This window comes from Brienomyrus brachyistius, chromosome 24 (assembly GCF_023856365.1).
Source record: "Brienomyrus brachyistius isolate T26 chromosome 24, BBRACH_0.4, whole genome shotgun sequence".
Classification (NCBI taxonomy): Eukaryota; Metazoa; Chordata; class Actinopteri; order Osteoglossiformes; family Mormyridae; genus Brienomyrus; species Brienomyrus brachyistius.
This window is the reverse complement of record NC_064556.1, coordinates 3,257,058-3,274,967: the sequence shown is the minus strand read 5'-3', so window position 1 is coordinate 3,274,967 and position 17,910 is coordinate 3,257,058. Positions and strand designations below refer to the sequence as shown.

Below are 17,910 nucleotides of genomic sequence, written 5' to 3'. Positions count from 1 at the left end.
TTTAAAAGGACCCATCCAATGATCCCGGAAGAAAATGTGCGACCCGGCTCTCTGTTGCCATGGCAACACTCCAGGGTAGCTTTAGATTGCCGCAGACAGGCAGAGGGATGTGAAAACCGTCCGGATGTGACTGTTGGTTAAGGTGGACCGGCGGGAGATGTGGAGAGGATGTGGTACTCTCCCTGTCCTTCGCTGCCAGCTCGGTGCTGAATGCTTGGGTTTCGTGTTTGAAGAAGACCCTGTCCAGGAATCTCCGATTATGTGAAGCTTTACTGCGTAACAAGAAGCAGAGGTTCAGAAAGACACAGCGCATCTGCAATGTGTGGATGACCAGAAAGTCTTGTTTTCCCAACAATTTTCCCACAAACATTTTCTGTATTTTATTAATATGGTTTTCTCGAAAAAATGGCCTCATATTAGAAGATAGATCAGACGTGAAAATCACATTCCAAGTTATATTTAGCAATTTACCAGGCTTGTAAAACACTATCACTTTAAACAAATATTGCATTCGAACATTAATCTATTTTGAAAGAATGTCGATTAGGCATTGAATGCACTTCCACCGTGTGCAGTTCGTGATTTGGAATGACCAGGAATTTTGAAACCGGTGAAACCTAAACACTAACATCAGACTTGCGAGGAGGCATCCAATGCGGTGTAACTGGACTGCGGGGGCTGGAACATACGGAGCCCCTTGCAGAGCAGACTGCGTCTGTCCTCACTTGTCCTCGCGGTTTGATTGACTGAGCCCTGTCTGCTTTTCTGAATAGCACCTACCATGCTGCTGATCTCACAATCGGTCCTCAGGCAGAGGGAAGCACAATGAAATCCCCATTTAAACAAACTCCCTCCTGTTCAATAAACGATTATTGGTTCTGTGCGCCTTTATTGCAATAGAATGCTTGCGTTTCTGCGTAAATTGCAATAATTATAATGCATACTGGATAGTACTTGTATGTAAACGTTCATACGATTAGCTGTGTGTGTGTGTGTGCGCGTGCGTGCGTGCGGGGGGGGGGTACACAGCCATCCTTAAAACACACAGAACAACGGGAGGACAAAAGAGGCAAACGGAGGGGGGGGGTGAGAGAGAATGAAGGAGCATCACTGATGAAAAGGCGGGCGTGAGGAGATGAGATGAGAGGTGAGGCGAGGCGATCGCACGACTCCCAGCCACGGCGGAACGACGGGGTAGGTTCTGTGTGTCCCTCGGACAGCTTGTTTTAATTGCATAGTGCCATCAGTATGATCATGTGTTTTGGGGGGGGGGGCGGGTTGATGTGAGAGTGGTGGGGGAGGGAAATGGCAGGGGGATATGGGTAGAGAGGGAGAGTGAAGCGGAGCTGTGATCCCCTCGGCATGCGAGCGCAGGGCCGGATCAGCAGCGCGGTGGCGATGCGCTGAAGCGAAGCTGACCGCTGCGGTTCCTGGAGCATCTTCCACCATGCTGGGGAAGGACTACATGCTGGCCATCATCATCGTCAACTATAACGGTAAATGTCACGCCGTCCTACGCGTGCACACGTTAATTATAATAATAATCATAACTATTATTATTATTATTATTAAATTCCTCCTTGAGACGTGACGCTCTGCTCTGCTCCTCGGCGGCTTTTCCGTCTGTCAGCGACGGAGGTGTGAGGAGCCGAAGCCAGGGGTCCGACCTTGTATTAGAAACTCCATCACATTGCCCTGTCTTCTTTTTCGCAATGTCTGTTTTTTCCTTGACTTGGTAGCAGTTGCCGTTTGATTGTTATTATCGTTTCGGAGATTATTTCCTCTTTGCAAAAAATGTATTGGAAATTATTATTATTATTATTATTATTATTAGCAGAAATAAGGCACTAGTACCCAGCACCACCATTAAGCCAGGTAAAATTAAAATCTCAAAAGTTAAATTTTGAGACATTATCTGAAGTCTGCAGAATGGCCGGTGCTCGCCAATCAGAGCTTCCAAAACTCTGTGCCCTTCAAGGAACAAGGGGTCCTCACTTAACCGAAACACGTGCTTAGCATTAGTCTGTCAGTACCAGGAAGACGAGGCACAGACCAGGGAAGAGACAAATAAATCCACAGATTTTCAGCATTCTGTGATCATATAATATCATCCATCCATGCGTTTTCTGTGGTTCTGCATTGCAAAAGGGAGAAAATGAAGAAATGTGTTTTCATTTGCCTGTCTTATCAACACAAACATTTAAATTAATGTTTTAAATGAGCCGAAAGGATACATTCGCACAAGCGAATTTCAATCTACTGCCGCTAATTAATTTGCACTGTAACCAGCAGGCACTAGGGGCACCCAGAGCTGAGTGAAGAAGTGCTTTAACTGAGGAAACTGGAGCCGTATTCTGCTGGGGATTATCTACCCGTATCTTAGAGCATTAAGGAGGCGCATCAGTTCATTGTAGCTGAAGGCGGTGCTCAGTACTGCAAACAACTGTATGAATGATTAGCGCTGTCTGGTGTAGAGAGTTAATCGTGCCTGTCCTGCAGTCACTCTGCTCCATACCTCAGATTTTTGATTTAATTTGCACACACACTTTTACACACTCATACACACTCTTACACACTCATACACACGCACTTGTACACACTCATATATACACACACACACACACACACTCTTACACACTCACACGCTCACCCTTGTTGAGACAGTGTGATCTGCATGCAGTACCGGTCCTGGCCGATGTGTGAACATCACCGCCATCGCCCCCGTCCGAGGAAAAGTGAAGCCGGCTGGCAAGTCGGCTCCCCCTCTGAAGTCAGGGCCCCCTCTGAAGTCGAGGCCCCCTCCCAGGGGCGCTGTAAAGGGGGGGTAAACGATGACGATTCTCGGGGCCCATGACTGAGAGGGGGCCCAGAGAAGCCCCCAATAAACTGTGCTGGGGGCCCTGTCAAGATTCTTTTCATGGGGCCCAAAATCCTTAGCAGCGCCCCTGCCCCCTCTGAAGTCGGGGCACTATCGGCCGCCTATGTCGCATATAGGGTTGACCGGCCCTGTCTGCATGGGTAGACTGTCCTAGGCTCCTCTCAGTAATTCCCTTCATTAAGGTCTGGCCAACTTCCCACGTTTTTCCCCTGTTCATTCCCATGGAATTAAAGGGCCGTTACTTCAGTAAATGACCTAACGAAGTTATGAAACGAGAAACCTTTAGATACGAATGAATTTGAAAATGTAATATAATCCACATTGATGATTAAAAAGCATTACGAAACAAATCTTACATGCAAGATGATATGCAAAATTATATGAATATGCAGTTTGAGCTACATATATTTGACTATGATAAATTCCCTTACAATACTGTAATGCATGAATAAAACACAAAATGTTTGGTTGCATGACATAAGTGCTCAGGCATATTGCTACCAGGAGTCACAGAGAATCAAAACTGCAGAAATGTATTGCAATATAATTGTTCTTTCCAGAGTTTAATGGAGCGTTACCATTACTTGTACTAGTGTATATTAAGGTCTATTAATAATATGACACATTAATAATGACATACAGTGTTAGACGAAGGGATTGCCCAGAGCAGGCATGGGGAGAGGAAACCTGAGTTCAAGAGCCAGAAGAGAACATCATTAGAGGATGATTCAAAAAGTATCGGTGCGATTGCGTAATATCACAGCTCGTAAGTTAAAAACAGCTGCCCTCGTCTGACTCTTTCAGTCAGCAGCTCTTCTGAACAAAATGAACAAACATGCCACGCAGACGCATGAATGGAATGCAGTATAACTGACGCATGTGATTATGTAGCTCGTCTTATTTTTAGCTAGGTGAGAATCTTCACATCGGGTCAATACATCTGGGTGCTGTGGACTTGCCGTGGCAAGCAGACTTGCACGTATTGCTTAACCAAATGTTTTGCGTATTCTCTCACTTACACTGTAAGTATGTATCCGTTGCGTTTGTTTCATTTCGCCAAACTTTGTGTGCTTTGAGAATGTTCCCTTAAGACCGAGTGAAGAACCAGTGGCACTTTGATTATTGTTTATATGGACAGCAGGTGGCGCAGTGGTTAAAGGACATTGAGGTGTGGCTTGAGGGTTAGTCTACTATTCCATTTCAGCAAAGAGCCCAACTGCGTTTCCCCAGCGGAGGTCAAAGCTTAACTCAAACCGGTCTGTATGGCCAAAAGTATGCGGACACCAGCTTATCCAACATCTCATGTAGAAAGGAAGGCTATTAATATGAAAGTGATCCATCCTCAGTTGTTGTAATAGCCTGTACCTTTCCGGGAAGCCTTTCCATTAGGTGCCGGAACATTGCTGGTGGGATTTGCTGTCGTTCAGCTTGGGTAATGATGTTGGGTGATCAGGTCCCTGTCTGTGAGCTTGGCGGCTGACTGCTTTGTAATCTAAACCTGCTCTCAGATGTTTCAGTTCACAAACATTTCACTTGAATTTGACCAGGGCAGCAGTAGTAGGGCAGATGTTTGACGGACTGACTTTGGAAAGATGGAATCCTATGATTGGCGCCAGCTTGAACGACATTAACCTTTTCCGCTGCTGGAGATTGGCTGTCTCAGAGGTGGGCGTGGCTTAATTAGTCCATATACCTATCAGCCATATAGCATACATAAATAAATAAAGAGACCATATATGGATGAGTAGTACAACTGATTATTGAACATGTTTATTTCAGAATACTGTCCAATTAGCCTGTTACGTGGAGACATTATACAATTTTTAAACCCCTGTGTGAAGGAATCCCCAGTTGAGCTTCTTGTCGTGGGATTGTCGAAGTGTTTTTGGAATTTGCATTGTGAAGGGGAGGGAAGGAGCTTGTTCTGATAGTCAAGACCGTTGCTCATCATCCAGCTGTTGACAACCCGCCCCAGCACGTCCAGGACCAGCCCTGAGCCTCAGCCAGCTAGTTATGTTGCTTAGTATGGATTACCAGTAACCTGCTGCAGATCTTGGTCTTATCAGTGGGTAAAAAGGTATCAGTGGGTTAACATTGTTTTGGACTGATTCAACAAAGCAATCCTGTCGTTTTTCCTGCACCCGAGTCTTATGTTATTGTACAGCCAATATTCTAAGGTCCTACAATAATGTAATTTTGTAAATCGCCCCCCTCAAGTGCCTGAGCCAAGGTGATTATCGTAATAAAGATTAATAGCTTATGAGTCACTTCTATATAAAAGACTCTCTCGATGCCAAAGTTGCTGATTACACTGCAAGTGCCTTCCTGTAAAGCAGTACAAGGCGAACTTTCTGAGAGACTGGACTAAAATGAAACCACACAACCTTCTGGGCAAAAGGTTTTCATTGGCAATGCATGTTTTAGACAGGGTGACTTAGCACGCCATCAGTAATGAAACCAAACTGGGAAGTTGTCACTGTACAGTTCCCATATGAAGTTTTCACTGTCCATGGCTGTCCTCATATTTGCCTGCAAACAAATATTGTATTATTTTTTTTTCTTTATTTGATCTATGAATGCTTTGAAGAAATAATGCTGGCTTTGTGGTTCTGGATGCCTAAAAATGCAGTGTGCCAGGGTTCGGTCCAGTCTGGAAGCAGTAAATGGATGGTCTGGTCCTGGTCCAGTGCAGAACAGTGGGTACAGTGACCTGGTTTCTATCCCGGAGGAGACTATCCAGTATGAGCTCCACCTCGCTGCTTTTGTTGCAGCCGCCGTGTACAATGGGGGATTGTGAGAAGAGCTCCCTCATCTCTCCTCCATTTCTGGACAGGTTTTGTCAAACAGCCTGCTTTCAAAACCTGCCCCACTTCCATCTAATTAGCTGCGACGCAATCAAAATGCTTGTTAGAATTTGCTGGAGTTTATTGTGGAAGAATCACAATAAATTCATGATACAAAATAAAATGACAGACTTTAGACGATTTTCGCCTGATCGAGTGACATTCGATTGGATTTACGTCCGAGACCCATAGTAAATTCTAAACACTGATGGAGAGACGACTGAAAGCGGACGCAGTAGGACATTAGCAGGCGTATCGCGTAGCGTAACAGGCACAGGAGAATGGGCAGCACTGCTGGCCGTATAATGACCCACTGTCATATCTAACTGTATACAGTATACATACAGTAGTGTATGTGTGATGGTCCATAGTAAATAATATACACTGATGGAGAGCCCATATTGACTTGCATCCAGGTGTCTCTGCGCCAAGTGCAAACATAAATGAACCCAAAGCTATAGTTATTGTGGGTGTTGGAAGTATGTAATCATTTTGTTGTTCACACATGAAAAACCTTAACTGGCAAAAACTGCACAACGAAACAGCTGCTCTTTTCATTCCTTCCTTAACTCCGTAGCTGGTGCTAAACATACCTTCACATAGAAGGGATCAGATTAACTGATGGAGCAAACTTCTGCCTGTTCGAATCTCCACATCAAGCAGGAGAACTAAGTGGACAAGCGCCTTGAGTCCTACACATCTACTTGGACCTTCTACTGTGTTCTTGGACTGGATTTGTTAGGTGGTATATTTGCTTACATCTTCTACGCAAACACGATCCCATGAATGTGAAAGGGTCCATCATGATTTACGTGAAAATTTGAGGTGTCCCATCCACCTTGACTTTCCTATTGGTCTTTATAGATAACATCTGGAATGATCAGGACCTTGACCTGGACTCGGACTTGCCCCCTGGCTGGCGTACCATCCGGGACAGCACTGGCACGTACTACTGGCACGTACCCACCGGTGCCACACAGTGGCACCACCCGTCACATGGCGCCGAGGGTGACCCAAGCTCCGCCCTCACGGGCACCAGTAAATGCAGGGTAAGGTCTGATCTCGACGCTGAGCAGTCAGTCGCTATAGGTACGATCCGCTTCTTACTGTGAATGAAATGACTCTTCCCATTTTCAGAGATTCAGCACCGGCACTGAGCAAGGTTCTGGAATAAGGGGGACGATGAGCCCAACGTCGACCCTGCATGACAGGTAAGCCCACTTCCTCATGCGGCCAATCGCAGGACCTCAGTGCACCACTGGGGGGCACCAAGGAGACGGGATTTAAACGCAGATCCTCTGCCCATCTTTAGAGGTCAGAAGTCACCTGTGATTCAAGTCAAATCAGGTGAAGGGGGCTTATTGTCGCAACGTCTATACACAGATATTCTGTACAGTTGCACAAAATAGCACCCCGTCCCCCTAGGACCACAGTGACACATGCACACAGGAAATGACAGGGGGGTGATTTCGCAATATCACAAAAAGTGCAAAACAGGGCACAGTGTGCAACAGGGGGATTGGACATGGGGGGTTTATACACTATGTGCGCGGTTTATATTTGAACGTGTATGTAAAGAATAAGTAACGCAGAGATCATAGGCTCCATTTCGTGCAGTTTGCTGACTGCAGTGAGGGATCACTGGACTCGTAAACGCCCATGAAATCTGTGAATCGTTTTGCTAGTGAATTTCTGGTAACGGGACGTCGTGTCACAAACTAAGTGCAGTTTTTCAGTCTTTTAGTTTTGCCTTTACGCTCTCGTTCACTTTGGCTCATCTCAGAGTGCATGCAACATCTCAGGTGTCACACAAACAGCACGAAGGGGGTTAAAAAGACCCCGCACGTGTAGTCGACAGTGTGCCCGCAGTGTGTTATCCGCAGATGCACTGTCACGACCTGAAGCCAGCATGCCTGTTTTAGCTGTGATCTTCTGTCGTCCACCCAGGGGAAGCCTGCATTGGCACGAAGATCACTTTTATACCAACAACGATCCTGACTCTAAGGTACATTCGCTCCCTTACGTTTGCATTCTGTGCTGCTAATTTTGTGACGGTGCCTTTGGAATGTCTGACCGCAAAGTACTGGCTTGAATAAAGGACTGTGTGTAACTAGAGGTCGTCTAACCACCTGGTGCAAAAAAACCAGAGAACATTCTGTGGTCACTTTAATAGGCGTCTGCATGCAACACCAGGCAGGAGCTTCTTTTGCTTCCAGAACCGGAAGAGATTCGCGTGTCTGCACACCACTGCCGCCCGCGTTTGCGTTTGTGGCCTTCCTGTTAGCTTCAACCAGTCACCCACTGAAAAGGTGTTTTCAGCAACAGAACTGCATCTTACTGTGTTTTTTTTTCTACTGAACCATTCTCTGTAAACTCGAGGCACTATGGTTGGTGAAAAGCCCAGGAAGGCTGTTTCTGAGATGTTGGAACCACCACGTCTGGAACTAACGGTCACACAGATCCATAGCGTGACGCTCACACCCTTTCCGACTCTCCCTCAAGAAATCCTATGGCAAATCTATATTATTCTATTATGAACCTAAAATTAGCTACATCGAAAGTATTGCAAACCCTACAGACCATTTACTAGGTAATAAAACTGTTACATGCATGTAAATGCATATGTATGTGTGTGCAGACTCGTCTCGAATAGAAAATCTCACTGCAGCCCGCTGATAAAAGTTGACAGCACCGAAACACACCATGTTCAGCTATTAGCCACTCAGTAACCGACTGCATGCCTTATGTTTTCAGTGGCAGCCGCGTGATTGGCCACTCGCAGTACCAAGGAGCACCTAATAAAGTGACCATTGAGTTTTTCTATTACTCCTCAGCTTTTAGCTCTACACCCCAGACCCCCACTCCTCTGTTTCCAGCTCTAACACACACTGATAAAAAATGTTAATAGTTCCATTGTAGCAAGGCTCGGTGTTTCCTGGTTTTTCCTCACTGGAGCAGCAATGGCTTGCCGTTATATTAGGAAACTGGTTGTGTGGTTATGTCTCATGTATGACATGTCGCCCCATCTGACCCCCCCCGCCCCCCCCCCCGGGCAGTGTTTTGCTGTGCGTTCCCTGGGTTGGGTGGAGATCCCCGAGGAGGACCTGGCTCCGGGGAAGAGCAGCATCGCCGTCAACAACTGCATCCAGCAGCTGTCCTACAGCAAGTGTGAGGGCAGGGAGGCTGCGGGGGCATGGGGGGAGGTGAGTGAGGGGGCGGGTGTGTGTGTGTGTGTTTGGGGGAGGGATCAATGCAGGAGTCACATCTTGATTTAGTTCAACGTGTCCCGGGGTCAACAAGGGGATTCTGCTTCACTACTTTAACCAATCACTATCTTCATTGATGACATCACCACATTAACTAAAACCAGTGTTTTCTGTTAAGTAGCAAGGTGGACAGATTTGTAAAATACCCATTTTATTGTGTCTGCCTTTTATTAGGGGGCGTGTCATTGACATAAAACAAAGGAACTTGCTTAGCTTTACAGAGCAGTGTAAAGGTGTGTCTTTATTTCATGATGATGATGATGATGATGATGACAAAAATAATAATATAAACAAAAATAACAAGTTTCACCTCTGGCGCCCCCTGTCTTAGACGAGGCTAAATTGTTGAACATCTGTGTCGCCTTATTGGTCAGACGGCAGTGATGTCAGCAGCACCCACAGTGCTGCGGGTTCACAGTCTCACACACACACACACCATCCCCCTTCTCTGCAGGGTCAGGACATGGTCATGGTGCTGAAAAAAGACACTCTGAGCTTGGTGGACCCAGCAGACCACAGCCTCATCCACTGTCAGCCCATCGTCGGCATCCGTGTGTGGGGCGTGGGCTGCAACAAGGGAAGGTCGGCTTATGTCAGGATATCAGTCATACGGGACTGATATGTCATGAAAAGCAATCAATATATCCAGTGCAGTATAAATGTGAAACTTATACACACGGCTACAGTATGTTAATGTAGCAGAAATAGTAGAAATACATTTAGTTTAAGCAGTACTTGTATATACACGTTATATAATTACAATATAAATGTGATATTTATATACACAAATATAGCACATAAGTGTAGCAGAAAAAGTTGAAAAATATATAGCTTACACAGTATATCTTTGTACACATTTAATTATCGTAAGAATGTAACTCCCGTTAATAATAAATGATATTAAGTACATTTTAAGAAGTATATCCTCTTTTAATCATATAGTGTGATTCACGTAAAATAACTGCATTTCTGGCAACAAAGTTATCTGGGAGAATAGCAGTGATTTACCCAAATCTAATGTAAGTTATATCGCATAAACAATTACTAAAAACATGGACATTTCAGAAACATGAGCTGTGTGTTGGTATATTAGCATGCTCCAGTTGCAGTTAATGTTCACATTTTGCAATTTGAACCGAGTTCGGCTCCATGATTGTCAACGATTAGGTCAGAAGCATTTTCTGCTGGAGAGGTAAATGACCCTAAAGACTATTGTTATGCTGAAATATCTCTTTCTCTTTTATTGCCACCCTTGAATACAGAGACAGGTAAATGCATTTCGATGTTTTGATAGGTTAGCGCTCACTGACATGGTGTTGGAGATGGGCGTCACCAGCTTGCATGACTATCCGTACAGTTGTTTCTTCAGAACGGCACGCTTGGTTTAGCTCTTTGACGGCTTGGTTAATCGCTGGTTAGCCAACCTGGGTGTTTGCTGGTGGCGGGACAGAGCAAATATCTGTAGTGGCTGAGAAGTTGCGTGCTTCTGGAATTCACCGAGTGAATTTCACTGCCGCTCCTGTGTTCGACGGCATGTCGTTTGACCACAGGAAACGTCAAAAGGAGTCAAGATCCATGACGTGGAGGGAACACTAACTGCTGACTGAATTTTCAGTCAGGCTTGTCTAACCCATCAAGAATCTTCTTTAAGAAACCATTTAATGTATGTCCATATAAGACTGAGTGCTGTTATGCTACCTCCATTTAGTAAATTTTCTGCATGTATATATAAATATATATATATATATGTGCACCTATATATATATTGTGTAACACAGAGATCCATTGAGATCCAGTTGTTGCCTTTTCCATTTATATATTACCTACTATCTTCATTCATCCATCCATCCTGTAACTGCTTATCCTGGTGAGGGTCATGGGGGCACAGGTGGGAACAAGTCATTAACTTTCAAGTAACAAGTCTCAAGTCTTACCGCTCAAGGTCCAAGTCAAGTCTCGAGTCAAAACAAGCAGGTCTCGAGTCAAAACAGGCAAGCCTCGAGTCAAAGTAGGCAAGCCTTGAGTTAAAACAGGCAAGCCTCGAGTCAAGATAGCCTAACACCAAGTCAAGGCCCAAGTCAACAAGCTGAAGTCAAGTCTCAAGACAGTCTAACAAGTCTGAATGCAATCCTTTTGTTCTAATTTAATGCCGCAACAAAGTTATATAGTATTTGCAAGAAGCAGAAGCACAGACATGAGGAAGGACCCTAACCCCCGCCTACTGACCAAGTACAGGAACAAACGCCTGTTTGCTTTTCTTGAGACTGTGAAACTGATATCAGATCAGTTCAGCTAGCTAAACTCTCTGGCTCCAGCAAATGGGAGATTGTACATCATTCCCGCTCTCTCCAGTGTTCTCCTGTAATAACGAAGAACAGTAGGCACTTGGCACCTTGTTCTCACTGTCAGCACTGGCACTAGCTACAGCCAGGTCCCATGCAGAGTCCATTATTCCTGACCTTTAGAAATATCGTTCCTCTGAGTTCACGTGCAGGTATGCCTCTGAGGTCAACAGGAGACGGAACCCATAACTTCACAGCCGCTAAATGATTACAAATAACTTTCTTAGCTGTCGATCAGGTTCCCCTATCAGGGACTGGCTTTTACACCTAGAATGATCAGTCTTATAATAACAAGCGGTTGGGGTGAGCTTTAATGCACTGGCCAATCGCCAATCAGGAGCCTCTTCTCTGAGACCAACGGGTTACGGTCACTTGCATCATTCTGTCTCCCTGTTCCTTAGACCTTTGTGAAAACGATGGTCATGGTTTATTTATGGAACTCCTGGCATTGGTGCCTTCTTGCAGACAGGGGGCAGCATGGAGCTGAAAGGCATTTTAAATGCATTTTTCATACCCTAAGGCCAGGCAGATATAGTGAGGGAAGCAGTGAGGTGGGAGGCATCTCTGCCCCCCAGGTATGTTTATTTATAGTTTTTTCTCTGTCACTGATACAAAGATGGTTGTTAATACCATATACACTATATGGACAATATACACTATATGGACAAAACTATGTGGAGACCAGCCTGTCCAACATCCCACTCTAAATCAAAGGCTATTAATGTGAAGTTGGCTAACCCTTTGTTTCTATAATAGCCTGTATTCTGCTGGGAAGACTTTGCATTATGTACTGGAACATTGCTGCTGGGTAGTGATGGCGAAATGACGCTTCATGGACCATTTGCTGTATTTTTTCACCACGCTAGATGGTTTGGTCTGGGCCATGTATTCAGCCCTTTTTTGAACAGAGAGCACCATCTAGTGGGGTGAGAAAATATAGCAAATGGTTCACAAAGCTTCATTCGGCCATTACTGCTAGTGGAATTTGCTGCCATTCAGGTTGGGTACTGATGTTGGGTAGTAACGTTGGGTGATCAGGTCCCTCTCTGTGAGCTTGTGTGGCCCCCACTTTGCAGATGAACTTGCTCCCAGATGGTTCCACTTCACGGTCACGTCACTCCCTGTTGACCAGGGCAGCTCTAGCAGGACAGAAATGCGGAGATCTGACTTGCTGGAAAGGTGACCAATGGTGTCCAGTGATGGTGCCAGACTGACCAACCTCTTCTGAATGACCCCCCCATTCCGTGTTGTTGTTCGACGCTGCAGATCGCATGGCTGCGTGCTTAATTATACACCTGCACATCAGCAGTGGGTGTGGCTTATTCCTGTAATTACCAGGGGTGTCCCAATACTTTTGTCCATATGGTGTGTGTAATATATGCAGTGTTACTCATTTCTATAAGCATAAAGAACATTTGTTTTGGGGAGCAGCTATTAAGCAGATCAATTCTCCACTGACACAAACTACTCATCAAATCCTGCATTAAACATCTTTATTTTAGATTACAGTAGAAAGAGAATAATGAATGCTTTTAACTTGTATTTAGTAACTAATCCAAGCTTGTGTTCTATAATTTCAGTTTAAATATTATTATTGCTGCTGTTTTTGTTATTACTGGCAACAACAATATAAACATTTAACCATTCCCAGTAATTTTGCAGAATATATGATAATTGTAAACTTACGTAAATCCCTCATTTGTATGTACACAAAAAGAATGAATTTTAGCGAGACTACATCAGTACAGCAATCATGTGTCTTGGTTGTAGCTGATTTCATTCTCTTTCAATGGTGTTATTCTCTGGTTATTGTCCGGAAGTGAAATTCAGGCACTTGTTCTGCGTCGGGCTGTTGGTCTCTTGACAGTTGCTTGCGCTTGTGTCCTGTCTGCTGCAGGGACTTTGCCTTCGTAGCCAGCGACAAAGACACATGCATGCTAAAGTGCCACGTGTTTCGCTGCAACGTCCCGGCCAAAGCAATCACGGTGGCCCTGCACGACATGTGCTCCAAGGTGACTCTACAGCTGCCAGCTAAACTCCACCTACCCAGAAACTCCGCCCACCCACAGACTCCGCCCACTCTATTAGCCTAATGTAGTCTCAATCTACAGCAGTGATTTCACTGTAAAACAAACTGTTTGCAAAATATTCTTCACTAAATGCCATTTCTGTTTTTTAACTTTGATCACTGCTTATAATTTATTGAATATAAATATCTAAAAAAAAAAGAGAAAAAATATAGAGAAAAGATTAAAAGAATGCAAATAACAAAGAATTTAGTTACAGTTTGTGCCTGGCAATCAAAATTTAATTTTCCACATCAAACATTCAAATATATTTCAAATAAAGGTTACATTGTTATTGTTTATTGATATAATGGGATGTAGAGAGTGAAGTGAGACCTGAAAAATGGCATGTTTGGTTTTTTTTTAATTTGTTGTGGAAAGCTAGCCCTTGCATTTCCATCTGCAGATCATGTCGGAGAAGGCCAAGATGCAGCCCTCCATGCCGCGATCTGTTACCGTGGAGAGCATCTCCCCCGAGGATCTGCCGAGACACGGTAACTTATCCTGTCGGAAGCCTGATTTGAGGACAGAATTAATTAAGGTGCCATGTCTGATGTTCTCCTTAAATGAATGTTCAGAATGATGCTGGACAGCTTCAGGTTTTAGCCGTGCTAACTGTGCAGCACGTGGAGGTCTGACCGTGCAGAAACCAGCACACCTGATCGCTTACATCCAGTCGCTGAGTATATTTGTACCTTGTCTGCAGTTTCCTCTTTGTGAGGATTCCCTGTCAGCACCATACCAAGCATTCAGTGCCTAGGCACCTTGTTCTCCCATGTGCCAAATTCCTCAGATTTACCCTCTAGCCTGTGTCTTGTGATTTGGATCCTTGCTTCCATGTTATCCAAGGCTGTTTCACGGCGAACTGCCTGGGTTTTACACTGCAGATCTTGGAATAAGGACGTGATCTGGTGCTGCAACATACCACCCCTGTTTGGGGTCATAGTTTCGGCTTGTGATCTTGATAATAAACCTCGTACTTCCTCCCGCATCCTCACAGAAATGCTATAGCCCTGTGGCACAGGATATTCTTAAAATAATGTCTGATGAAATACCATTTAGTTTCTGAGGGTATATATTTTCCAGAATGGGAAAATATCTCTGTTTTTACATTTAGTGTGGCATTTATACATCTGTAGCCAATCATACTTTTGTTTACATTCCGAGTCACATTCCGGACACAGAAGAAACTGATGGTGATCTTCTACGTAGTCCCCTCTTTTGGAGGAAGTCCTGAGAAGCAGCTTTGGTTTGTCTTGCAGTTGACTTCCTGGATGCAGTGAGGCAGAGGGAGCAGATGTTTCCAGTGGAGTATATCGGTGAAATGCCCGTCCCCCAGGCCATGGGTGAGGCTGGCCGTGCATCAGCATGGACAACTAGGTTGGAGGGAGGGATAACTGCTGCTTCTATCCGATCTTCAATCCGATCGAGGATTATGCATCAAATGGTCCATCATACAGCCGTAGAGGTTCCCTGAGTGCTTCCTATAGTAAATAATACAATCGTTTAGGGATAAAAAATAAATAAACAGACAGGCAGACAGACAAACAGACATACAGACAGTCAGGCAGACAGACAGAGAGGCAGACAGGCAGACAGACAGACAGACAGGCAGACAGACAGGCAGACAGACAGACAGTCATCCCTGGATGAGATACCAGTCCATCACAGGGCACAGGCTCACACATAACCACAAACTGTGTCCACTTCAGAAACTCCGGTTCCCCTGACTGCGTGTTCTTTTGGACTAAAGCAGTACGCAGCGTCCCTGGGGGTGTGCAGCCTGCCTGACACTCCCTGAGCCAAGGCTGGATTTACGCACAGGCTGACCTGGGCTGTAGCCTACAGGCCTTGCTTGTCGGGGGGGCCAAAAATGTTTTGTTTTTCTGGTTATTACAGCAGCATTTTAGGAATTTAGCCCAGGAACCCCCCCCCTCCAAATTCAGCCCTGTCCACCTGACTAACAGCAGCCTTCTCAGTTCTATTACTATAATATCCATCACAGTGAATCACCCACAATGATGACGAGGAAGCCTGACTTTACTTGAATTTTGCTTTTCAATTGCAGGTATGGAGGTGCTGAACAGGGCAATCGAGAACGTCATGAACATGACGGACAGGGATGAGTGGGAGCCCACGGTCCTCCACGTTTCGGACGCCGTGCTGTCCCTCTGGAGAGGAGAGGTGATGGGGACGTGGGGGTTTTGGGGTTAAGACCAGCTACATGTACAGTGCTGTGCAAAAGTCTTAGGCAGTCACACAGTTATGTTTAAATGATCTTCATCTGGGTGTAAAACCACAAAATTATATCTGTCAAAGTGTGTCAGCTTCGCCATTTCAAAACATCTCCTAAGGTCACCCCAGTATTTGCAGCAATTGCCCAGTACACCCATGGATTTGTTAGCTCGACCAATGCCCTGCCTTGTTTGGATAATCAATAGTAATTTAACTAATTAAGTTAATTAATTAATAGAGCTGAAGGTGAATTTAAGATACGGAAGATATGGAATGGCTGAGGAGGTCCTGAGGAGAGGTTTGGGAACTGAAGCGATGTTCTTCTAACCATCCAGCAAGATATCAGTGACTTTTTGGAGAACAGCAGAAACTCTTGTTCGTTTTTGTCTTGCTCTTAATTTGCGCACGTTATCATATTAAATTCAGTTTTTTTTTCCCTGAGCAAATATACCCAGATAAATGGCTTTAAACATTTTCTTCGACTGCCTAAGGCCTTTGACCGTATGTCAGGGTGTGAATTTGGCCTCCTGTCTTTCAGGATGGAGACGACCCACTCTGGGAGTTTCAGGTGCGCTACCTGACCTTCCTGGGCGTGGGTCACGACAGGCACACCTTCGCAGTGATCGTGGATGGGGGGACGCAGCGATTCCAGTGTCATGTCTTCTGGTGTGAGCCCGACGCCGGGTTTATCTCGGAGGCAGTGCAGGCGGCTTGCATGGTATGCTCACTACTGGACCGCAAAGCGGACGACCACGGTCCAGAGACCCCGGCTACTGCACGTGCCCAGCAGGCCTCCTAAAGGATCTGCTGGTTAGCGCATCTAAACACCCACAATGAGTGCTTCATGAATAATGCAAGACGTTTTGTACAGTAATGTTCCTTATTCACCAGTATAGCCAGTCCTGCTACGTAACCAATGTATTCCCGAAAAACTTCTCGTTCACTTAAATCTCGTACTAAAATATGCATTTTTATAAGAAACAATAATACGACGTTAATAAATCATATCATAAACATCCGATCTTATGAGTCTCATGAGAATTGCCTGGTAACCGCTTCAGCTGAACTCGCTAACTTGCCGATTGTCGAGAGTTGGGAGTAGCAATGGCCAAGATGTGTGGGTCCGAGAAATGCAGCGAATAGTTCATGAAGCGCTGTGACTCTCTACGAAAACAAATGTAAGAGAATTTTAAAAGATTGCTGTGTTTTGATATGATAACTTGTCAAATATTTTTAGATTTTTAGAATCTGAGACTTTCACCTTTGCCATGCGTGGATGTACAAAAAGTTTAATTCATTTATATTAGAAGACCAGTTCATCCAATTCACTGAAACGAACCAGTTCAAAAGAACGATTAGTTCACGAATCGTACATCACTGTCGTTCAGCTGAATAGCTGTTTTTTTGTGCGAGTAGTGATGTAGTTCGCGGAATATTTTTCTTTCTGAACGAAAATAACTCAAATACAAATTGGACAAATTGAATTGGCCTTGGGTACTAATACATCAATCGTGTTAGAACAGATTTGTGGCGTGATATCACATGTTGTAGCAGGACTGAATGTATCTCTTTAAAAGTCTGAAAATGAATGCAGAATTCAGCAAAAACTGCAGGCTCACCATGCAACCCCCCCTCCTACCAGGTCCAGTATCAAAAATGTCTGGTGGCCCAAACTCCGCCGCTCAAGTCCAAAACGTGGCGGTCTGGCAGCAAGGTGAAACGGACCAGCTCCGTAGACAGCACCACCTTCCTACCCCCCCACAGCGGACTCTCACCCCCAAAGTTTGGGACGACCAACGTCAGAAAGAGCATGCTGGCCTTCTTCGAGGCCTTCCGAAACAAACCCTCCCCCGTACCCGCCCCCTAGCGACCGTCGATACCGTGCCATGACTGTGACTTGGCCAGCAAGGAGGACTCTTATTTTGACATATGAGGTGATTGTTGTCACGCATGAAGACCACCTGCATTTTTCACCTGTTTGTACATGGTTTTAAAACTATACATGTGTCTCATCAAGAAGTTTTAAAACGTAACTCTGTAGATTGCAGAGCAAAAGAAGAATGTTGAAAGTGCAAAAATTAAATTATTTCATATTTTTCCCCAGTCAATCTGTTGTTAGTCTTTTATCAAGCTCGTCATCAAACTAGCATCTTTTGCAAGATGCGGCTAGTTTCAAACCTTAGCTAATAAAGCATTTTTTTTTCTTGCAATTTTAGGATGAAACACAAGGAACATATTTAAACTGTAGAAAAGCAATAGTACAAAGTATGTTTTCTTTTT

General features: G+C 44.7%; 1 protein-coding gene across 3 annotated transcripts; it reads left to right on the top strand.

Annotated features, from left to right (window-relative positions):
- Nucleotides 1–1,028: 1,028 nt before the first annotated feature.
- On the top strand, nt 1,029–17,738 carry apbb3 (amyloid beta (A4) precursor protein-binding, family B, member 3). Of its 3 annotated transcripts, none has more exons than XM_048995085.1 (13): nt 1,029–1,194; nt 1,375–1,496; nt 6,586–6,770; nt 6,859–6,932; nt 7,669–7,726; nt 8,778–8,924; nt 9,442–9,569; nt 13,227–13,341; nt 13,802–13,889; nt 14,658–14,741; nt 15,464–15,579; nt 16,169–16,440; nt 17,273–17,407. In XM_048995085.1, exons 2-12 carry the CDS (start codon nt 1,448–1,450, stop codon nt 16,427–16,429), a joined length of 1,305 nt encoding a protein of 434 aa, XP_048851042.1. In that variant the 5' UTR covers nt 1,029–1,194; nt 1,375–1,447; the 3' UTR covers nt 16,430–16,440; nt 17,273–17,407. The 3 variants fall into 3 exon arrangements, with proteins under 3 accessions (XP_048851042.1, XP_048851040.1, XP_048851041.1); XM_048995083.1 differs by having other exon boundaries at nt 1,030–1,194; nt 16,169–16,348; nt 17,273–17,738; XM_048995084.1 differs by lacking the exons at nt 1,029–1,194; nt 1,375–1,496 and adding an exon at nt 3,656–3,900 and having other exon boundaries at nt 16,169–16,348; nt 17,273–17,738.
- The last annotated feature ends 172 nt before the right edge of the window (nt 17,739–17,910 follow it).